General features: G+C 42.9%; 1 protein-coding gene across 1 annotated transcript in view; it reads right to left on the bottom strand.

Annotated features, from left to right (window-relative positions):
• The window catches only part of BBS4 (Bardet-Biedl syndrome 4), a 54,088-nt gene extending 47,864 nt beyond the window's left edge, over nucleotides 1-6,224 (bottom strand). The window contains exon 1 of the mRNA XM_089671402.1: nucleotides 6,143-6,224. Coding sequence (XP_089527528.1) covers nucleotides 6,143-6,166 — 24 coding nt within the window. The 5' untranslated portion in view covers nucleotides 6,167-6,224. The remainder of the gene's footprint in view (nucleotides 1-6,142) is intronic.
• Nucleotides 6,225-23,540: the final 17,316 nt, after the last annotated feature.

A 23,540-nucleotide genomic window follows, 5' to 3' on the forward strand; every position in this document is an offset into this window, starting at 1 on the left:
CCGGGTAAAAACGCAGAGATGTGTCCCATAGGAAATCAAGTTAAATGGATTGTTCTGCATTTCTGCAAAACGATAAATGCTGCAGGAAACGCTTAGGTGTGAATCTAGAGTTAACGTGCATAGCTGCCTGCCTCCAGGGGCACACACCTGTTCCTACATGCAAGTAAACACTCAGACGTGAGATTACCCGTGTACCGCAGCAGCCTGTCATTGATTTGTACCACATCTATCACACTTGAGTGCACAAATATGCTTGTTTGTTTACAGTGTATGGCTCTCTGTGTCCGTCTGAAGGAGCCTTTACTGTTATCCAGGTCTCTATTTAAAAGATTTCCCCCCACCCTATGATACCAGTTTTATCAGACAGGTAGTGAGGGAAAATCAACAGCAAAACAGTGAGAAATAACTTTTCTTTAGCAGAGTAGAAGACTACAACCCCGGTGAGATGTATATTCCTGTCTGTGTCTCTGTTGCAGATTTTCCCTCACTTCCTGTCTGGGTTGCCACTGTGACAACAAGGGATGAGCCTGAGCTGAGAAGCTGTCAAAGTTGACAACAATCATAGGTGGTGGAGGCATTCCTCCTCCCACAGACATATGCATGCAAGGGGTGTGTATATGTGCAGCTGTGGGGGGGGGGGGGCTCAGACTCTTGTCCAGTGACAACAAATGAGGGATAACCTCTCTAAATCTGTACATACTCTGTATAATCTGACAGTCTCTGTACAATCTCCCTTAGATTCCCCATACACGTTACTGACAATACAATGTTTATACAGACTTTAGAATTACCAAAACTATGTAACGTGAGCCTCTACCTAAGCTATCCAATCAGTTTGAATCAGGCAGGCCCTTACACTGGATAGTTGTTAATAGATCTAAAGAATCGATCAGATTGTATAGTGTATGGTCAGAATCGATGAGCTTAGATGTGATCAGATCCTAATCTGAACCCATGTGAGTGAACCCACCAGAAAGCTGTCATTTGATTGCGATTGGGGTATTCCCTGCCATGCAGCCACATGTATAAATGTATAAAATGGGGATTGTGGAGAGTGTGGCTGTGGGGCAGGTAATGCCCTGGTCGCAGATGATTTGCCCAGTACAAATAACAGCTTCCTGGTGGGCTTGCTCATGTGGGTTTGCACTGTGGTCCGATCATGCCTGAGCTCATCATTACTGACCATACACTATACAACCTGATTGTATAATCTTCTTTAGACTTACCGTCAGCAGTGTAATGCAAGATCCTGTTTGATTTGATGACTTTTATGGTTTGTTTAGTTTGCGTAAGTTTAAAATAGAAGAAAACTGTAACTATACCTACTCCTAAAAACACCCCCCACTCCTCCTTCTACCTGTTCTGCCTAACCTGTATATAAGAAAACAGATACAGTTGTGTCCAAAATTATTCAACCCCCAATGCTGTAAAGGGGTTTAGGGACTATAGTGTACATTTGGAATTGTATTCAGAATCAAATCCTACAAGGACGTTGTAACTACCCAAATGCAACTAAAATGACATCAATTGTTTATGTAATACAGTAGTAAATGGTTCTTATGTGGTTTCTTCATTGCCACAATTATTCAACCCCTTAAAGACTACCACTCTGAAGAACAGAGGTTCATACAGGTGCTTTCCATCAGGTATTGAAAACACCTGTGGATGTCACCGAGCAGCAATCAAGCATAATAAGCACCAATTAGGCAGCTTTAAAATGACTGTGATACTCAGCTCCTTCTAGACATTTACTGGTGTGGTTACAAACATGGTGAAGGCAAGAGAATGGTCCAGGAAGACAAGAGAAGAGGTGATTTCTCTTCACAGGAAGGGCAATGGCTATAAGAAGATTGCAAAGATGTTAAACATACCAAGAGACACCTTAGGAAGCATCATTCGCAAATTCAAGGCAAAGGGCACTGTTGAAACGCTACCTGGTCGTGGCAGAAAGAAGATGCTGACTTCGACTGCTGTGCGCTACCTGAAGCGTAGAGTGGAGAGAAGTCCCCGTGTGACTGCTGAGGAACTGAGAAAAGATTTGTCAGATGTGGGTACAGAAGTTTCAGCCCAGACAATAAGACGCACACTGCGTAATGAAGGCCTCCGTGCCAGAACTCCCAGGCGTACCCCCTTGCTGTCTCCAAAGAATAAGAAGAGTCGACTGCAGTATGCCAAAAGCCATGTGGACAAACCACAAAAGTTGTGGGATAGTGTTCTGTGGACTGATGAAACAAAATTAGAACTGTTTGGGCCCATGGATCAACGCTATGTTTGGAGGAGGAAGAACAAGGCCTATGATGAAAAGAACACCTTGCCTACTGTGAAGCATGGTGGAGGGTCAATCATGCTTTGGGGCTGTTTTGCTTCTGCAGGTACAGGGAAGCTTCAGCGTGTGCAAGGTACCATGAATTCTCTTCAGTACCAGGAGATATTGGATGGAAACGTGATGCAGTCCGTCACACACCTGAGGCTTGGGAGACGTTGGACCTTTCAACAGGACAATGATCCCAAGCATACCTCCAAGTCCACTAGAGCATGGTTGCAGAGGAAAGGCTGGAACATTTTGGAGTGGCCATCGCAGTCACCAGACTTAAATCCGATTGAGAACCTCTGGTGGGACTTAAAGAAAGCAGTTGCAGTGCGCAAGCCTAAGAATGTGACTGAACTGGAGGCCTTTGCCCATGAAGAATGGGCGAAGATACCCGTAGATCGCTGCAAGACACTTGTGTCAAGCTATGCTTCACGTTTAAAAGCTGTTATAACTGTAAAAGGATGCTGTACTAAGTACTAAGAGTGAATGTCACTTGGGGGTTGAATAAAACTGATAATGCTGTGAGCACAGAAAAGACATTTGTGGTTATTTCATTATAACTGTTATGTTATATTTGTCTGACCTACAAGTGCCTCTTTAATGTAAATGTAAGCAAGATGACTGAATGATCAAAAGCAATGTCAAACTGGCCAAAACACTCAATTTCAGTGGGGGTTGAATAATTTTGGACACAACTGTATGTGTACTTCCTATTTTCAGTCTGCTCTGATCCAGTCGTGTGATCCTGCAGCTCGGTGTAAGGGATCGCTCAACAGCAGCTGTGAAATCTGGGAGCCGTGATGTCACCCATACGCCCTGGTGACCCAGCCGTTGTTGGTGCTCCCTCCATTCCCCTGCAGGTGCTGCTCTCTCACACGGGAAGCCAGAGCTGCAGGATCATGTGGTCAGATCTAAAAATGGGTCCGTACACACATCTTATTTTATACAGGTTAGGTAGCGGGGAACATTCCTAAGAATATTTATAGTTAGGGTTTTCACACCACATGCATTCCAGTACTTTTTTTTCTGCATCAGAAACACATAGAACACATAGAAAATAGGTTACATGGTTTTCCATGGCACACCAGTGCTTGCAGTGCCAGTGCGTTCCAGTTAAAAAAAAAGTAGAACATGCCACATTTTTCCCGCAGAGAACTGTACTGGAATGCGGTAAAACGCATAAAAAACACACATGCATAAAAACATGTACTGGACCCTAGTACAGTGGGAAGAAAAAACAGGCAAAAAACGCATCAAAAATAAGCTAAAAATGTGCATGCAGAAATGCATCCGGAATGGATCTGGAGTGCGTTTTTGTGTAGTGAATGGGCCCTAAAGGAGATTGTACAATCATTGGGTATGGTTACCCTATAGGACCTGGGATAGGAGTAAAACCTGACAGGGGTTTTAATTTTAACCAAAAAGAAGAAAAAAGAAGGTTTTGGCTGAACATAAACTTTAAGGGCTAGTTCACACCAAAAACGCATGGACAGTAGATTATATGGGTTCCAGTGGCATAGTTCACACCAGTGCAGTCAGTTTCAGTGCGTTCCAGTGCAGAAAAAAAAAGTAGAAGATGCAGCACTTTTTCTGCACAGAACTGTACTGGAATGTGGCAATACGCATCAAAAATGCACCAGAATGCATCATAAGAAAAAAAACAGGAAACCTTGGGGAAAAAAAGGAGGGGAAAAAAATGCACTGTAACGCATTGAAAACACATAAAAAAGGCACAAACAGAAATGCATCTTAAGCCAGTTTTTGTGGTGTGAACAGGCCCTAAAGAAAAGGTTAGGGGTTACTGAAAAAAAAGACACACTCTCCTCTGTGCTGTAACATCGCTGTGATGCTGCATCTGTTCCCCCTTCAGCTCTAAGGGCTCTTTCACACGGGGCAGACCCATTTAGTCGATCCGCTTGCTCAGCAAAGGATTTCTCCGCTGATCCCCGCTGAGCAAGCGGATGACAGCTCTGTGTCCCCTCCGCTGCTGCAGAACAGACACAGAGCTGCTCGCCCTCCTCAGTGGGCGGTTGGATGAAAACGGACCGCCTGTCTATTTTCATCTGATCCAATCTGATGGACGGAAGGGGAATTGGATCCCCATCCATACCTTTTTGGTGGATCGGATGTCTGTGGGTGTAAACAGACATGTCCGTTTACACCCACCACTCCATAGAGGAGAATGGAGGTTCCGATCAGGTCCACCTGCAAAATGGGCAGGTGGACCCGATTGGAACATACGTGTGATATGGCCCTAAGGGTCCTTTCACACAGGCGTCCCATTTTTTTCAGCAGTTCAGTCACGTTTTTCCCAAGAACAAACGGATCAATTCGCATCAGTTTTTCATCAGTTTATGGAAGTTTTTCACCAGTTCATGTCAGGGTTTCATCAGTTTACTTCAGTTTTTCATCAGTTTACATCCGTTTTTCATCAGTTCACGGCAGTTTTTCATCAGTTCATGTCAATTTTTCAGCAGTTTATGGCAGTTTCCAATCAGTTCACGTCAGTTTTTCATCAGTTTATGGCAGTTTTTCATCAGTTCACATCCGTTTTTCATCAGTTTATCATCAGTTCACGGCAGTTTTTCATCAGTTTACATCCGTTTTTCATCAGTTCATGTCAGTTTTTCAGCAGTTTATGGCAGTTTCTCATCAGTTCACGTCAGTTTTTCAGCAGTTTATGGCAGTTTCTCATCAGTTCACATCAGTTTTTCATCATTTTATGATAGTTTTTCATCAGTTTACATCTGTTTTTCATCAGTTTATGACAGTTTTTCATCAGTTCACGTCAGTTTTTCATCAGTTTACATCAGTTTTTCAACAGTTTATGGCAGTTTTTTATCAGTTCACGTCAGTTTTTCATCAGTTTATGGCAGTTTTTCATCAGTTTACATCCATTTTTTACATCCTTTACCAATGTAAAAACGGGTCGTATGTCCCTTTACATCCGTTTTTGTCTGTTTACATCTGTTTTTCATCTGTTCCGTTTTTTCTGCGGACGTTAACAGATGTAAACAGATGATCATCCGTTTACATCTGCTAGTCCAATGAAATACATGGATATCCAATTTTCATCTGTAAACGGACAGATGAAATACGGACAAAGAGAACGTGTGAAAGGGGCTGAAGACTGATCACATGACCACTGATCTCTCAGTTCTCGGTCTGCTCAGAGCGGAAAGTGGGGCCTGTCAGTCACCGCTCTACGCTCTGCCGCTCTGGGTAGGAAAAGGAGCGGGCACAGCTAGCTTTGGTACTAGCGCTGAGCCATCTGTCAATCAGACAGCGGGGTGGATCCTGACAATTTGGTCGGGATCCTTCCAGAGCCTCGAGTGGCATCAGCTGGCAGCGAACTTTAGTCCATGGTCAGTTGATTCTGGGTCACGGGAAAGCACAAGTAAGTGTACTCCTTGACCCACAAGAGAAATATGGCCACAACAGCATTGGTGATACTACTCTGTTTAACATGGCGTATGGAGGGACGGCAGCCTGCGTCTATGGAACGCTCCCCAAATCCTCAGTCAGCATGTCCTCAGGGATCTAAGTAGGGATTAGTGTCATAAGAGCTGACCTCGACATAATCCACACACTGTATACCGACCATATACCTCCTATTAGTCATTGCCTGCATGTGAAATATACTAGATTTCAGCAGACATCACAACACGCTCCTAATCACATCATTCCTTCTTCTCCATCTCCTCCCCACTACACACAACAGCCCGACTTCTCCAGCACTCCCGGACTGTTCTATATTCCAGAGATCTCTGCAGGAGCCAGCCTACACCTCGCTCCCAACAAACAGGGATACAGAAGAGCCATCAGGATTACCGTCTTTAGCGAATCCTCCGCCATCACTATCAGGATAAGGTAGCGGCTTAGTCTCCAAGGTAACTGTAGGCAGATCACTTCCGGTGTGCATGTGTGATGAGACTCCTCCGGGAACACAGCCTGCGGTGGAGACGTTCCATAGCATTCTGTTCTTCCCAGGGCTCAGCATAGGCAAGCTTCTTCCTGACACGTCTCATTGTTTTACCATGATAGCAAAAGTGTTTACAAAGTGGGCTTGTATGTAGAATGGAGGGAAACCTACAAGGAGAAAACATGGGGGCTGCCATTGCCGAGCTTTATTTCTTCTTCACTTCAAGTCCGGGCACTTTCACCCCCTTCCTGCCCAGTCCACTTTTCAGCTTTCAGTGCTGTCACACTTTCAATGACAATTGCGCGGTCATGCAACACTGTAGCCATATGAATTTTGTAGCATTTTTTTGAGACAGATAAAACTTTATTTTAGTGGTATTTATACACCACTGGGATTTAAATTTTTTTTGCTGTATAAATGAAAAAGTCCAAACATTTGGGAAAAAAAGTGTTTTTCTTATAAAATTTTTGCAAATAAATAATCTTACTTTATAAATCTTGGCCAAAATGTATTCATCTATATTTTTTCTAAAACAAATAAATAACCTAAATTAGTTTATAACCAAAAATTATAATTTTTTTAATTTTTTTTACATTTTTATTTTCATGTTTTATATTATTATTATTAATATTATTATACAGTATTTATAAAGCGCCAATAGTTCGCTCAGCGCTGTACATTACAAAGGGGGACAGAACATGTGACAGAACAATACCAATACAATGCAAAACATGAGGGGATCGAGGGCCCTGCTCTTTCGAGCTTACAATCTAGGAGGGAGGGGGTGGTGGCACAGGAGGAGATAGCTGTGGGGGATGGAATGGTAGGAAGAGTGGCGGAGGTTGGGAATTAGCAGGGGGTGGGGTAGGCTTCCCTGAAGAGGTGGGTTTTCAGGGTGCGCCTAAAGGAGAGGAGAGTAGGTGATAGTCTGATGGGTTGGGGCAGGGAGTTCCAGAGGATGGGTGACACCCTGGAGAAGTCCTGCAGGCGGGCATGGGAGGAGGAGACCAGGGAACTAGAGAGAAGGAGGTCTTGTGAGGAGCGGAGTGTGCGTGCTGGGTGGTACTTGGATATTAGGTCAGTGATGTAGTTCGGGGCAGTATGGTGGACAGCTTTGTACGTCAGTGTTAGGATTTTGAATTTGATCCGTTGTGCAATCGGAAGCCAATGGAGGGATTGGCAGAGGGGGGTGGCGGAGATGGAGCGGTTGGAAAGGTGAATGAGTCTGGCAGTCGTATTCAGGATCGACTGAAGCGGGGATAGCCTGTGGCGAGGCAGGCCAGTGAGGAGGGAGTTGCAGTAGTCGAGTCGTGATATGATGAGGGAGTGGATGAGCTGTTTAGTGGTTTCTGGGGTTAGGAATGTGCGGATTTTGGCGATTTTGCGGAGGTGGAGTCTGCATGAGTTTGTTAAAGATTGGACTTGGGGCTGGAAGGATAGGTTGGAGTCCAGAATGACACCAAGTACTCTGGCCTGCAGGGCGGGTTTGATGGTGGCGTTGTTGGATGTGACGGAGAAGTTTTATATTATTTTTTTTTTTAACATACTGTCACCCTAGCAGTACAGTGCCACCATAGTGACACTGTACTACTTGTGGGGGGTAAATATAAATGGGTATATGAGCGCTAGGTAGTTTCAGTTATAAGCAGCTGGCATAAAGGCAAAACCTCTGAACCTTCTGTATAAAACTCCTCAGTAAATGCAGCGCTATAATTCTATACAAATATTAAATATGCAAGGTATGTAGTAAAAATTCCGAACATACGCTGTAGAGCGCTCAAACACATAAATGTGAGGAAAACGTCTAAAGAATGACGTTTAAAGTGCAAAAGTGACATAAATGGTTAATAACCAGTAAATAATCTTTTATAAGTCCAAATAAATAATTCAGTGAATTCCGTGACTCCAGTGATTATGAATGAGTATACATTGCACTAACCAGACAGCGCAATATGATGCGCATTTGAGTAATCAGACCACATTCCTGGTCATCTGGAAAGGTGAGAATCAAGGGATCGTCTGGCAAACCACCGAAAGACAGGTAATCAGCATGTCATCACTCTCCAGGTATCAGTATTACTCATCCATCCAGCAGGGGGATCACACTCCAGGTATCAGAGATACTCATCCATCCAGCAGGGGGATCTCACTCCAGGTATCAGAGATACACATCCATCCAGCAGGGGGATCACTCTCCAGGTATCAGAGATACACATCCATCCAGCAGGGGGATCACACTCCAGGTATCAGAGATACACATCCATCCAGCAGGGGGATCACACTCCAGGTATCAGGGATACACATCCATCCAGCAGGGGGATCACACTCCAGGTATCAGGGATACTCATCCATCCAGCAGGGGGATCACACTCCAGGTATCAGAGATACACATCCATCCAGCAGGGGGATCCCACTCCAGGTATCAGAGATACACATCCATCCAGCAGGGGGATCCCACTCCAGGTATCAGAGATACTCATCCATCCAGCAGGGGGATCCCACTCCAGGTATCAGAGATACACATCCATCCAGCAGGGAGACCACACTCCAGGTATCAGAGATACACATCCATCCAGCAGGGAGATCACTCCCAATGGTAAGCACGGAGCACAAAGGAATCCACCTTGAAGGGGGGGGGGGGGCTCGCAATAAACCGAGCCCAAGCAGAAAACTCTGATAGTGTAGTGTTTTTATTGAGAATAATGCACATCAAAGTAAAAAATTGCGCTCACATCTATTCTAGACAGTAGAAAAGATGGCCGCCAACCTTCCTCATGGCCTGTGTGGCGTGACGTCACCAACCAGGAGGCCATCTTTACTACTGTTTAGAACAGATGTGCGTGCAATTTTTTACTTTGATGTGCATTAATCCCCCTTCAAGGTGGATTCCTTTGTGCTCTGTGCTTACCATTGGGAGTGATCCCCTTGCTGGATGGATGTGTATCTCTGATACCTGGAGTGTGATCCTCCTGATGAATGGATGAGTATCCCTGATACCTGGAGAGTGATGACATGCAGATTACCTGTCTTTCGGTGGTTTGCCAGATGATCCCTTGATTCTCAACTTTCCAGATCCAGATGACCAGGAATGGTCTGATTACTCAAATGTGCATCATATTGCGCTGTCTGGTTAGTCTGGTTATACTTATTCATAATCACTGGAGTCATGGAATTCACTGAATTCTTTATTTTGGACTTATAAAAGATTATTTACTGGTTATTAACCATTTATGTCACTTTTGCACTTTAAACGTCATTCTTTAGACGTTTTCCTCACATTTATGTATTTGAGCGCTCTACGGCACATGTTCAGAATTTTTACTACATACCTTGCATATTTAATATTTGTATAGAATTATAGCGCTGCATTTATTGAGGAGTTTTATACTTGTGTGGCGTAATGAAGATTTTTTTTTTTTACACTGACTGCTTTTACACCCAAAAAGGCTGTAACAACAATCATTTCTCCTCTGGCTGCATACTTGCAGCCATTGAGAAATACTATGAGAGCTCTGATTGGTCACAGCTTGTCACATGGTACAAGGCTGTTGTGAATAGCCTTGTACCATGTGATCTCTGTGATAATTCACAGATTTCACAAGTAGTAAGCAATGATGTCAGAAGTGACATCTTGCTTACTACTATTCATATGATCACTGATTGGCCAATCAGTGATCACATGATTGAGACATAGAGGTCCCGTACAGTGATTGGTGTCCTAAGGAGCGTGCAAAGGCAGGGAAGAGGGGAGGACGTTTATAAACGGCAACCCGCTCCTGCAATGCTCCCGTCCGGCCATTTATATACATGGGCCAGATGGGAAGTGGTTAAAGTATAACTGAAGGTAACACTTTTTTTTATTGGTTTTGGATAGAATGGAGATGGATTAGATCCCCTGTCAGTTTTTATTGCCTGTGCCCCCATTAGGGAGATTCGCCCTCTCCATTTGTCCTGTTTTCTGTTATCAATAAAAGAAAAGTGAAAGAATATCCCAAATTGTGGGGTGTCCCCAGAACAGTAATAGAGGAGAAATCTTCCAAAGGGGACACTAGCGTTACTGACCCTCGGGACAACCAGGGATCCCCTCACTTTGGAGGGATTTCCTCTTACTTTTGGCTATAGGACAGGAAGTGAAAGGAAATATCCACTTTGAGTGAAACATGGCAAAAATAAATCTGACGGGTTATAACCCTCCCTTCATCTATCCAAAGTGAATCAAGTTATGCCTCTAGGACTACATTAAATGGCAACTAAAAGGATCTCTAGCAGTGGCGCTGTATAGGTGAGAGGAGAAACAGTTTTACTTACCCAATCCTTCTCTCCCCGGCAGATGGTGCTTCCCCATGTTCTGATGGTGGACTGTTCCTTGGTGTCAACATGTCCAATGCAGGGCTCTGAACCCTGGCTTGGTCTTTATGACGTCTGGACCTTAGACTGCTAGAGCGCAAGGGAGAAGAGGCTGCACGGCCCAGAGGAGCGGAGGACGGGGTAATTACATTTTCCCATTTCATTTTCTGTTCCCCTAGACCAGGGTTTTTTTTAACCTTATTTCATTCTTGGCACCCTTTGAGAACAAAATCTTGAGACAGCCCAGTCTAAATGGGGTCCCATATCACATAAGAGCCCCCAGTTCCCCTTCATTCACTTCAGCTCCCCCCATCACATCAGAGTCTTCAGTGCTCCCTTGTCACATCAGAGTCCTCAATCCCCTTCCCCTTCATATTACAGTTCTCAGCTCCCCCCATCACATCAGAGTCTTCAGTGCTCCCCTGTCACATCAGAGTCCTCAATCCCCTTCCCCTTCACATTAGAGTCCTCAGCTCCCCATCACATCAGAGTCTTCAGTGCTCCCCTGTCACATCAGAGTCCTCAGTCCCCTTCATATTACAGTTCTCAGATCCCCCAAACACAACAGAGTCTTCAGTGCTCCCCCATCACATCAGAGTCCTCAATTCCCTTCCCCTTCACATTAGAGTCCTCAGCTTTCCCCATCACATCAGAGTCTTCAGTGCTCCCTTGTCACATCAGAGTCCTCAATCCCCTTCCCCTTCATATTACAGTTCTCAGCTCCCCCCATAGCATCAGAGTCTTCAGTGCTCCCTTGTCACATCAGAGTCCTCAATCCCCTTCCCCTTCATATTACAGTTCTCAGCTCCCCCCCCATCACATCAGTCTTCAGTGCTCCCCTTTCACATCAGAGTCCTTAATCCCCTTCCCCTTCATATTACAGTTCTCAGCTCCCCCCATCTCTTCAGAGTCTTCAGTGCTCCCCTGTCACATCAGAGTCCTCAATCCCCTTCACATTAGAGTCCTCAGCTCCCCATCACATCAGAGTCTTCAGTGCTCCCCTGACACATCAGAGTCCTCAATCCACTTCCCCTTCATATTACAGTTCTCAGCTCCCCCCCATCACATCAGAGTCTTCAGTGCTCCCCTGTCACATCAGAGTCCTTAATCCCCTTCCCCTTCACATTACAGTTCTTAGCTCCCCTTTTTTCATATTAGAATTCTCATCCATCCCCTCCTTTCGCATCAGAGTCCTCAGTCCTCACCTTGTCATCAGAGTCTTCATTCCCCCTCTCCGCCTTTTCACATCAGAGTCTTCATCCCCTTCTTTTCATATTTCAGGCTGTAATTGACTGCAAAGGATTTGCAGCCAAGTATTAAAAAGTGAAAGTTTGATTTATGATTATTATTCTGTCCCATTACTTTTGGTCCCTTAACAAGTGGGAGGCACAAATTCAAACTGTTGTAATTCCTACACCGTTCACCTGATTTGGATGTAAATACCCTCAAATTAAAGCTGACAGTCTGCAGTTAAAGTATATATTGTTCGTTTCATTTCAAATCCATTGTGGTGGTGTATAGAGACAAAAATGTTAGAATTGTGTCGATGTCCCAATATTTATGGACCTGACTGTATACCTTGCTATGTGACAATGTTAAAATACCTTAAAGTGCATATTCCGTGCTTCCAATACCTTATATAACCACTAATGCACTCTATTTAATTTTGATGCCCATATTAATCATGCGTTTAACAAATCTTATCCACTGTGCGTTTAAATATAAACAGTGTCCCAATATGACAAATTAATTATTAGTGAACCGTCCCTTTAAGGCTCTGTGCGCCACGATCTAATGTGCAATCGCCATATATATAGCCATCCAGTGCATTCGTGTATCCTCCACCTCCGACACACTTATGCGCTCACCTTATGGTTTGACCCAAACCGTCAGGTCAAACCTCGCCTTTCCCTTTAACCCGGGCGGGTATAATGGTATGACAATCTCCAACTCCTCCTGCACCTCCAAACTCCACAACGCATCACTTAGAGGTGGGCCCAAACCATTGGGTCAAAAAGCGCTCCTTTCCCTTTACCCTTTACATAGCAAGGTATATGTACATATTATTAGTATTTGTTTATACAATATTGTGCTGCATATTTTGTATATTAAAACAGTTCTCTCCTTTGTCAGCTCCTGCACACTGCTTTTCATGGCTGTGCATAGCACAGTCATGCAAAGCAGAGTGCTTACAGTGAAGCACTAACACAGCACACAGGTAACCTTTTGATCGCCCCACATGTTAACCCCTTCCTGCCCAGTGCCATTGCTTTTTATTAGCACTGATCACTTTATTGGTGTCACTGGGGATGTCAGTAACACCAAGTCAGTTCCCCCCAGTGTCAGAATGTCTGCCACAGTCCCGCTATAATTTGCTGATCGCCACCATTACTAGTAAAAATAAAAAATAAAAAAGCCCAGTATATATACCGTCATTTTGCACGTATTGGGATCTTTTTTTTTTTTGCAAAGATATAGCAGAATACATTTTGGCGTAAATTTATGACGAAATTTGTTTTTTTAATTTGTTTGACTGGACATGTTTAATAGCAAAAAGTCAAAAATACAGTTTTCTTTCTCAAAACTGTAGGTCTTTTTTTTTTATAGTGCAAAAAAATTAAAAACGTACAGGCGATCAAATACCACCAAAAGAAAGCTCTGTTCATGGGGAAAAAAGGACATAAATTTAATTTGGGTGCAGTGTTGCATGACCACGCAATTGTCCATTAAAGTAACGCAGCGCCGTAACACAAACAATGGTCTGGTCAGGAAGGGGGGTAAATCCTCTGGAGGGAAGTGGTTAAATTCACTGCACTATGGCAAGCTGGAGCAGAATGCCTCCAAAAACGTCATTTCCTGCTTGTGTTATTGGCTGACTGTTTTTCCAAGAACTCTGATACAAGCCAGGTTTTAGGCACCCTCTGCAACAAAAATGTTATTTTTGATTATATACTCCCTAAGGGTTAATTACTTCTAAAGGGTTGAAGACACTGCAATTTTTTGTTTTTCAGAATACTGAGGGTGCATTAGCTGATTATAATGAACCAGACCCTCCCACACAGTATTCTTCTGCACAGGACAAACAAACTGCTATTACTTCAGAGCAGAAACAGGTAGGAATCTACAAGAAAGGATAAGTTCGCCTTTCATAACATGTTACATAGCGGTTCACTTATTCAGGTCAGGTTTACATCAAGCTCAGGACAGGATTAGCTCAGGATATTATCCTGTTCACACATGTCAGGTTTGGAAATGGTTCCCCTAGAAGTCAATAGCTTGTAATCCTCATCTGAACCAGACCACACTGCTCAGAAATCGTACGACTCTTTTTTAAACCGCACTGGTGTGCATCATTGGAGGGCTGGCTGCTTGAACTTTTCATCAACTGCCTGAAAAGTTGATGACCGAGGAGAACCAAGATGGCAACAATGGGTGTGGCAGATTGGTGGATCACAGCAGTACAATGCCGGATAGGTGTGCATGTGAATCAAAGACATACCAGCAGAACAGGTAGGAGGTGTTTTAAAGGGGGGGGGGTGAAAGAATTTCCTCTTGGACTACTTGAGTACTTGCCATTAACACCTCTACATTACCAGGCTATTTTTCAGGTTTCAGTGCTGTGAAAGTTTGACTGACAATTACTCAGTCACACAACACTATACGCAAATGAATTTTATAACATATTTTTTTCAGACAGAGTAGTTTTTGGGATATTAATAATCACAATATTAATAATCGGTTTTTTTACTACATAAAGGAAAAAAGACAAAATAAATTTTCCTTGTTATAAAACAGAATGAATAAAAATGCCAGGACAGTATAGACGCTCCCGAAATGATCCCTCTTTGGGAAGTAGACGCCCCAAGGAGCTTGGTAATGGTGCACTAGATACATTAATGTACAAGTCACACACAGAGGGAGGAGGTGAAGGAGTCAATTTATGCTGACATACGGTGGCAGATGGAGATGAGGGGGTTAATGTGCAGGATAAAGAAGGTGAATGGTTAATATACAGGTCACATACAAAGACAGAATGGGGATCTGATGTACAGGAGAGGAGGGGGAAGGGTTAATAAAAATGATCAGTGAAAATCCCTCATTATTATTGTGATGGGACTGATCATTCATAAAACTTTATTGATAATTATTACTTCTCCTCCTTCCTCTGTTTTAAGAGGAAGGGGAGGGATCTCCAATGTAAACAGCAGTGTGTTTGTGCTTGTTATTGCTGTGATTAGCCATCACAGTGATCATATGGTACAGAGTCGCTCACTTCACAGTGTCTGTGAACAGAGTAATCTAATCAGAGCTCTGTTCACAGCCATTCTCTATCGTGAAGTTTAACAGTACAGTACATATATTATCTTCTGTAAATTTGACTGTATGCCCTATACATACTTTCCATTTGTGTCTTTATAATTCAGTCCTACCAGTTTCATTGATATTACAATTTCCCGTAAACCTTTATCTTTTCAGAGCTGTTTAAAATCTTGAACTATCATGTGAAGATCAGCATCACGTTGGTATAATTTTCCACTCTTTCAGAATCCACATAGTAGTCATTGACATTGACTGGGGTCAATGACAGTATAAAACGGGACTCTTCTCAGCTTAACTCCACATATAGAAAGAACAGAGGACATCTCCCATAGTGTAATACTGTTTTAATTCCACATAAAATAATTCCAGAGTGTCACTCACATGATAGAAGCAATAAAATAGCGATTTGCAATTCAAAACTACTGCTCTGTAAAAAGCCAGCAATGACGTCACTAGGCTCCGCCCCCACACATTACACAACCAACCACGTGGCTTCATCTTTTTTTTTCCCGACAAAGCCACGTTAGTTGGTGGCGTAAGACATGGGGGTGGAGCCTAGTGACGTCATTGCCTGCTTATTACAGAGTGGGAGTTTTGAATCGCAAATCGCTATTTTATTGCTTCTATCTTGTGAGTGACACTCTGGAATTATTTTATGTGGAATTAAAGCAGTATTACGCTATGGGAGATGTCCTCTGTTCTTTCTATATGTGGAGTTAGGCTGAGAAGAGTCCCTTGTATACTGTCATTGAAGGGGTGCCCGTCATTAGCGCTCTGCTGCCATCTAGAGCATCGTTTTGGAATTACCATGCTTGGTTGACCTGTATTAATTTATAGGTCCACAGTAGGAGGTGAGCGGCCATCCATATATATTTTTAGGTGGAGGAACATTGAATTAAGGTGGAGCACCGTGTTTTTCAAATAGACTTTATTTATTCAGAGCACATCGTAGTGATTCTTCACCATTCAAGCACCTTATTTGATTTTCACCATTCAAGCATTTTATATTTCATATTTTGATTGAACTATCACATTTGAATCTGTTTATGGACTATAATGTCTATATGAGTTAGCGCAACAATATTTCTGTATGTTTTAAGTGTGGGATCACCTTTTAAGTGTTATTGCAGCGGCACTATGTTATTAGCTTATTCACTAGTTTGATAGCGCACATTGTTTTTTTATTTATTGTATGCCACTCCATTATACCTCCATCTACCTTGCTTGTGTGGATGGAGGATCCATTTTTTTCAGTCTTTTTGCAGAGCAAAAAAAGAAAATGGCCCGCTAAAATAAGGACTTTATTTTTAGTAACATACTATTATCATGTCTAAATTAGCATTAGTTAAAGGACATTGAGCAGATGTATGATTGTTGGCAAACAAGAAAAGGTATACACTCACCTGCTACTTTATTAGGTACACCTGTACAATTGCTTGGTAACACAAATTGCTAATCACATGGCAGCAACTCAATGAAGACGACTTGCTGAAGTTCAACTTGAGCATCAGAATGGGGATGAAAGGGGATTTAAGTGACTTTGAACGTGGCATGGTTGTTAATGCCAGATGGGCTGGTCTATGGGGATTTTCATGAACAACCATCTCTATGGTTTACAGAGAATGGTCTGAAAACGAGAAAATATGCAGTGAGTGGCAGTTGTTTGAACAAAAATACCTTGTTGATGTCAGAGGAGAATGGTCAGACTGGTTGCTATGACATTCAAATGGTAGTGTCAGAAATTGGTGTAAACAGCATGAAAGCATGGATCCATTCTGCCTTGTATCAATGCATCAGGCTGGTGGTGTAATTGGAGGGGGATAGTTTCTTGACATTAGCAAGGTGTACCTAATAAAGTGGCTGGTGAGTGTATATGGGCACCAATTTAGAAAAAAAAACAGTCTTTAGCACAACCTAATAAAATGTAATTTATACAAGTCCAATTCCAGTCAGTGAGGGCAACAAGGTCTTCCAGCTCCATAACTGAAACAATAGAGAAAAAAAAAAAAAGGTGCAAAGCACCCTTCTGCATTAAAGACACACTGTGTCCAAATAATAAAGGTAAATAATGCACTCAGTAAGCCTGATAATCTGGGTGCTTCAAGGAAAATATCCTCTTTCTCGAGTCTTTCCTACATAACGCAACCCAGATGCAGGACTCCCAACCAGGATGCAGCCACTTATGAGCACTGAGCAGGTCCTTGTGCCTATTCACATCCAAAGACTAGTTCTAAATGTGGGCCACAGGAAAGGAGTTTATTATGTCTGCCTGGATTGTTACTGCAAATGTAAATTGTATTATTTTTTTTATTTGCAATTTTTTATTTTCCCCACAAAAGTGGAGTTATCCTTTCAAAATACTCCCCATCCTCCACATCACAGTGTAACTGAGAGTTGAAGTCCAAGAACAAACTATAATACAGCTGATGGGGAAATTGCATATTACATATTTCCTTATTAATGTTGGCCTCACAAATATCTAATACAGCTTCTAACATCCTGGTTAGTCTGGTTACCTTAGCCAACTCATACCAAAGGAAAGTTATTGTAAACTGACTATATGGACAAGCCAGCCCACTAATCTCCCTTCAGGAATGTGACATTTTCCTTAGTAGGTTGAACTGCTCCAAGAGGGATGGGTTGGCCATTTCCTTACTTTCAAGTTCTCTATATAACACACACACAGCTTGTAATAATGATATCATGGAAGAGCTGCATTATGCATGTATCTGTTCTTATTACTGGCCACGTCATCATGGAGGGACCCATGGCAGAAACAGCATCTTTCGCTATTACTGCTATATTTTCTAATATTTGTTAGCTGTATTTCTCATTGCTTAGTTAAATGTTATGCTTACAAGTATTTGTGTGACCTTTATTTGAACATACCGAATACAACCCCAAAAACGTAAACTACCATGCTGGAATAACAGCTTAAAGAGGTTTTTCAGTCACCCGTGTAAAAATTATAAGTCAGCAGCTACAAAGACTGTAGCTATTGACTTTTACCCCCCAGGCACATCAAGCCCGACTTTGAAATTGAGATTTCAAAGTTGGGGGATATGCTGATTTAAAGTGCGATTTGCAAAACATCTGACACAGATGTCTATGCAAATCGCACAAAAATTAGTGCATGTACTACTTTAGAAATTGGTGCGGCTCCGACCAAGTTGGAACCGCACAGATTTGACCGCCGTAATTGTGGACAATAGGGTGCAAATTGGCATACGATTTGCAAGTTGCATGGCATTCAAATTGCATGCCAAATCACACCCATTGTGACCGGGTGTTAATGAACACCTCCTCTGTCCAAGTATCCAATGCTATCCTCACTCAAGCTGGTTTCTTCACTGGTCTTCGGTCCCCAGGGCCGGCTGCTCACTGCGCAATCTGCACTGCACTTTCTGAATGGTTCCACAGCTTTCTGGGACTTGTGAAATGTCCAAGAAAGCTGCTGGCAGGGAGGGGGGAACTTCTGCTCGGATCACCTAGGATGTCAAACCAGATACCTGCTCCCCTCCCAAAAAAATATGTGCCAAATACAACAGGGGAGGAGGAGGAACAGCGGAACTTCCCCTTTTGGGTGAAGTCTCCTTTCTTGCACAATATGTTCCACCGAGCTTCTCCCCTCCCCTCAGTCTCCAACAGTTCATGTCCTCAGTTTGCCTCCTAGTGGAAGGACGACAGCTTAACACTAGCTGCTCTGTGTTCTGTGACAGCTTCCAGTCCTGCAGCTATGGCTATAAACGTCTCTGAATTCTTCCCCCACAGATAAGCAAAAGCAGCACTGTACACAGGAAAACTAAGTTAGGTCCAAGTAGCTGCTTCTCTCTCTGCCAGCATTACAGACTGGAGCTACACATTCTCCCTACCAAAAGTCTTTGGTCTCCTAAGAAACAGCAGGACCTGGTGAAAGAAGCAAAGTATTATGGTAAAGGATAACATAACCAGAGAACAATAAACAGGACGTTAAATTAACACATTTACATTATGTGCAATTGAACCTGGAAGTCAAGCTAATGTTGTGACATTGCCTTGCACAGGGAGCAAGCATTGAAAACTCCTACCAAGGTATCTCAGGAAGTGGGCTAGAGTCACTTTCCACCAAAGAGGTAGTGAAAAGTCCTGGCATCTCAAGACCTTCTGGCTTTGGCCATAGTCTCTTCTGCACTTTGGCCTAGGGAATCATAGGTTAGTAGTTTTGCAGGGTGTATTGATCTCTTGGTTCTCTGCACCTTGGATTCTGATGGACCTTCTTTAAGGGGACTCCCTTACCTGATGGAATGGAAGTCTCCTCCTATATTTCTGTCTCTTGCATCAGACACTTGTCCACTGACCACAAAAAGGTGTGCATTCTCTCTGCCAAAGGATCATTTCTGGAGGCAACAGGGTCCAACAGTTGCCACACCAAAATTGTGTTCGTCCAAACGATCAAGAAACTTCTCATGAATCCTAGTGGCTGACATATGTTGGCCAAAGGTCCCAGGCTGTCCAACAGCTAACAGATTAAATGACAACTTGATTTGTAAATAACCATCATAGGGGTGCTTCTCTGCTCTGATGCCTTAAACCTGTAAGTCTCCCAATTTGAAGCGTATATTTCAAGTGTTTGTTGTAGAAGTTTTGAGTCAGCAAAGTCATTTGAGCTCCTGATTCGGGAGCTCATCTAAATTCCTTCCACTAGCACTGGCAGTATGGGTGAAGAGTCTATCAAATCATCAGGGACTCCGGTAGTATCAATTGATATAGCAGGTCTAGTAAACTGGATTTGTTTCCTTCTTCCAGTGCCAAAAGTGATGCTTTTGATTGGGTTATGGAGATTTATGGTTCTGACTTGAACAATGTAACTTGATAGAGAAACTGGCATCTCCAGTTGTCTTTTTGGAGTGTCAGATTGGGTACTTAAAGGTGTCTCTTTCAGTGCCTATCACGGACTCTCCTCTCTTGCCAGGTCAGTTTCCTTACATAATTTCCCTTCTTCCTCTTTTCAGCCCAGGAAAATACTTAGAAACACTCCACTTCAACTCCCAGTTACACTGTGGTGTGGGGAAACTTCAAAAACAAACTATATTGCAGGTCAAGTATCTTTTTTTTTTTTTGCACTGCATTTCCCATAGTCCTTCACACCTCTCCTCAGAGTCTCTAACAGTTTTACTGGATATGTTTTACTGAGTTTTAATGGCTTAACAATAGCTACTGTGTTCTGTGACAGCAGCCAGTTCCACTGCCATACCTGTAATCTGTCTCTGAATCTCCCCCCCCCCCCCAAGGATAAGTAAAAGCAGCTTTGTACACAGGAAACAGGCAGTAAGGTCCAAGTAGTGGCTGCTCCTCTCAGCCAGCATTGCAGACTGGGGCTATACTTTATTATTAGAGCATTGTACATCTTTAATAGATGATTGTGCACCTTTATTTACGTATTTATTTTTTGTATGTTTCTTGACTCCTACTTGACCCCATATTTTTCCTTGCTGGGTCTGCTTGAATGAAAGTTCATCTGCTCAGACTTTTCAATCAGTCATCATGCTGTCCCCATGCTGATCAGCGTCTGCATCACTCCTCTTCTCCAGACACAAAATTACACAATTTAAATGACACAAGGAATTTCTAAAGGACAGAAGAATTTGTATACTGTGACGTAATAATGTCCCCTGCAGAAAGTTTGGACACTAGCAAACACAAAAAAAAAAATCTGTAGGCTACCCCAGCCATTTCCAGCATACCTGTTTCTCAGATCTGCATGCTAAAGTCTATACGCTATTTCCTCTTGTACCAAAGTGTATTGTAATTGTTATGCCTACCTTCATTTTGTAAAGCGCTATATAAATCCTGTATAATAATATACAGTAGTTTGCCATGGCTTTTCATCATAGCTTTGGCGTGCCATAACCAAACACCACTGGGTTGGACATTGTGGAGCTAGCCTGAAAAACTTACATTCAGGTACTGGAATTCATAAAAGGTGCTTTCCAGACCCTCTTCTATTAAAAAAGTTAGTTGGAAACACATTACAGGTGCAGAGCTGTTAGCCTTTCCCCTGCACTTGCCCTGTGTCTGAAACCTTTTTCAGAGAGTACAGTAATGGGCTTAGCAGCAGGTGCTACTTTGTCAGAATCACTGAGTGCATTAAGACATATCTCCCCCCACCCACAGCTACTCTTGCTTTGCAAAGAGCTATGTGGAACTCTGGTCCATTGCTCTTGCCCGTAAGCTACCGCTGTCTACGTTTTTGTGAGCAGCTGAGGACTTGCCTTAGACCCTAACCTTTGTTACATCGCTGACATGTCTAAATCTAGGCACCTAGTAGACAGTCTCATTACAAAAGGGTGACCACAGTTTTTTTTTTTTTTTTAAGAAACACATGTGCACTGCAGAATTCTGCATGTGGGCAGATTTCAACAAGTCTTTGGCTCCCGGAAGAGACCTGCAGTGTACTTGCACAAATACACTGCAGGGATCAGCAATGGTCCAGATAACATAAATCATTGCCACATGTATAGAAGTCCCCCCTGGCCATGCACCCCAAAGACTTACAACAGATCTGCAGCCACGTGGAATACAAAGATGACAGCTCAGAAGAGCAGACCAGAGCAAAACTGCAAGGGAGTGCTCCCTGATAGCACTGGGGAGAAAGTCACAATCCAGGAGCAAGTTGTCAAGGAAACAGTATGATTCTGGTGAAATTGACGCAAAAAGGCACAAGGATGCGGTACTCTGCAACCTAGACTGAACCTTTGGATGTCAGCATCTAGAGAACAGTCTGCTATCCCCAGTCTCAGATCTTTTACAGCTCCTACAGTGGAAAAGACCTTCCCATAACACTGGCTCTTGAAGATATATCTTTAAGGATTGAAAGAATGCTGATGGGTCCTAGACACCCCACAATTGCTTACTGAATGTTGTAAACCAGTGGTCTATACCCACTGTGGATCTCACAGTGACCCACCTAACAGGGAAACCACTAGACCTGCAGAGGGCATTCTCACATTTAAGGTTTCTACTTACCAAAAGCTAGAAGCAACACTTAAAACCCAGTTCTCACTGGCAAACCTGACCCCGCCTTTCACACTATTTTGGTTGTGATCTAAATTTGGCAAATGAATTAAATCCCTCAAAACAGATCTCTAGACTGTGGCTTTGGATTCAGTCCTCAGAGCGTGTTGAACAGATGTCTGGAACCTTATCTTTCAGCTGTAGCTGGCTCCTGGAAACAAAACCAAAAAAGGTTTACAAGCTCATAAAATACAAACTGAGGCATCCTGCACTGCAAAAAAGGTACACTGTAGGACCTTATGCCCAGATTTATATCAGTCTTAGGCCTGACGTATAGGGGAACAGAAGATCAGGTGGCACTATGCAAAATGGAGCAAGACACCTGATGCCAAAAGCCCAAAAGTACTTACTGATCTAGTAACATGTGCCTTGATAGGAAAGTAGGGGATCTTATCCTTGAGCCTACAGCCTTGGTTTAATGATCTGTTAGGAGCCACAAAGAACTGTTGGCATTATTGATTACAAAAAAAAGTGTGTCCAAAGCAGGGGTCTCCAAACATTCTAAACAAAGGACCAGTTTATTCTCCTTTAGACTCAGGAATGGGGGAGGACAGCAGAAATTTTCCTTGCAGTAGTGGGAGTAAACATTACCCCATTTGGTATTAGGTGGATGAATAATGCCCCACTGTTGATGTCAAGGGCCCAAGAGCCAGATAAAGGCAAAGGGCCACATCCGGCCCACAATTTGGAGACCACTGGTCTAAAGGAAGATGTAGCTGTAGGATAAATACAAGCTACTAACTACATCCAAACAATGAAGAAAGAACTCTGTGCAAAATATTGGTGAGAAACAGCTGAAAGGAAGGACCTGGTTAGGGTAAAAGGAAGAAATCACCATAGCGAGAACTTTGTCTTTGTACAGGATTAGAAAAGGTTCTTCACAAGACAAGACTGTTAACTCAGAAGCACACCTGAGGACATGGCAATCAGAAAGGCAACTTTATAGGCAAGAGTCAACAAGGAAATATCCCTGAGGACAGACCTTGATAAGCAGACAAAAACATGTGGAGGTTGTACCGGTAGAACTATATACAGTTCGGTCCATATATATTTGGACACAGGCACAAGTTTAGTTTTTTCAGGTACTGACCAAAATATATTCAAGCTATAGTTATATATTGGATATGGGCTGAAAGTGCACACTCTCAAGTTTAATTGGAGGGTATGCACATCCAAATTGGAGGAAGGGTTTAGGAATCACAGCTCTTAAGAGTAGCCACCCCCCCTTTTTTTTTTCAAGGGATCAATAGAAATTGGACAATTGAATCCAAAGCTATTTCATGGCCAGGGGTAACTCCTTTGTTATTTCTTCATCAATTAAGTAAAAGGTTTGGAGTTGATTCTAAGTCTGGTATTTGCATTTGGATATTTGCATCTACTGCTGTGAACCTACATCATGCATTCAAAGGAGCTGTCCATGCAAGTGAAGCAGGCCATTGTAAGGCTTCAAAAACTAAACAAATCCATCAGAGAGATAGCAGGAGTGGCCAAATCAACAGTTTGGTACAGTTTGAGGAAATAAGAACGCACTGGTGAGCTCAGCAATATAAAAAGGCATGCAGGTCCACAGAAGACCACAGTGGTGGA

This window comes from Staurois parvus, unplaced genomic scaffold (assembly GCF_062004578.1).
Source record: "Staurois parvus isolate SC_StPar_1 unplaced genomic scaffold, SC_StPar_1.0 ptg000105l, whole genome shotgun sequence".
Lineage (NCBI taxonomy): Eukaryota > Metazoa > Chordata > Amphibia > Anura > Ranidae > Staurois > Staurois parvus.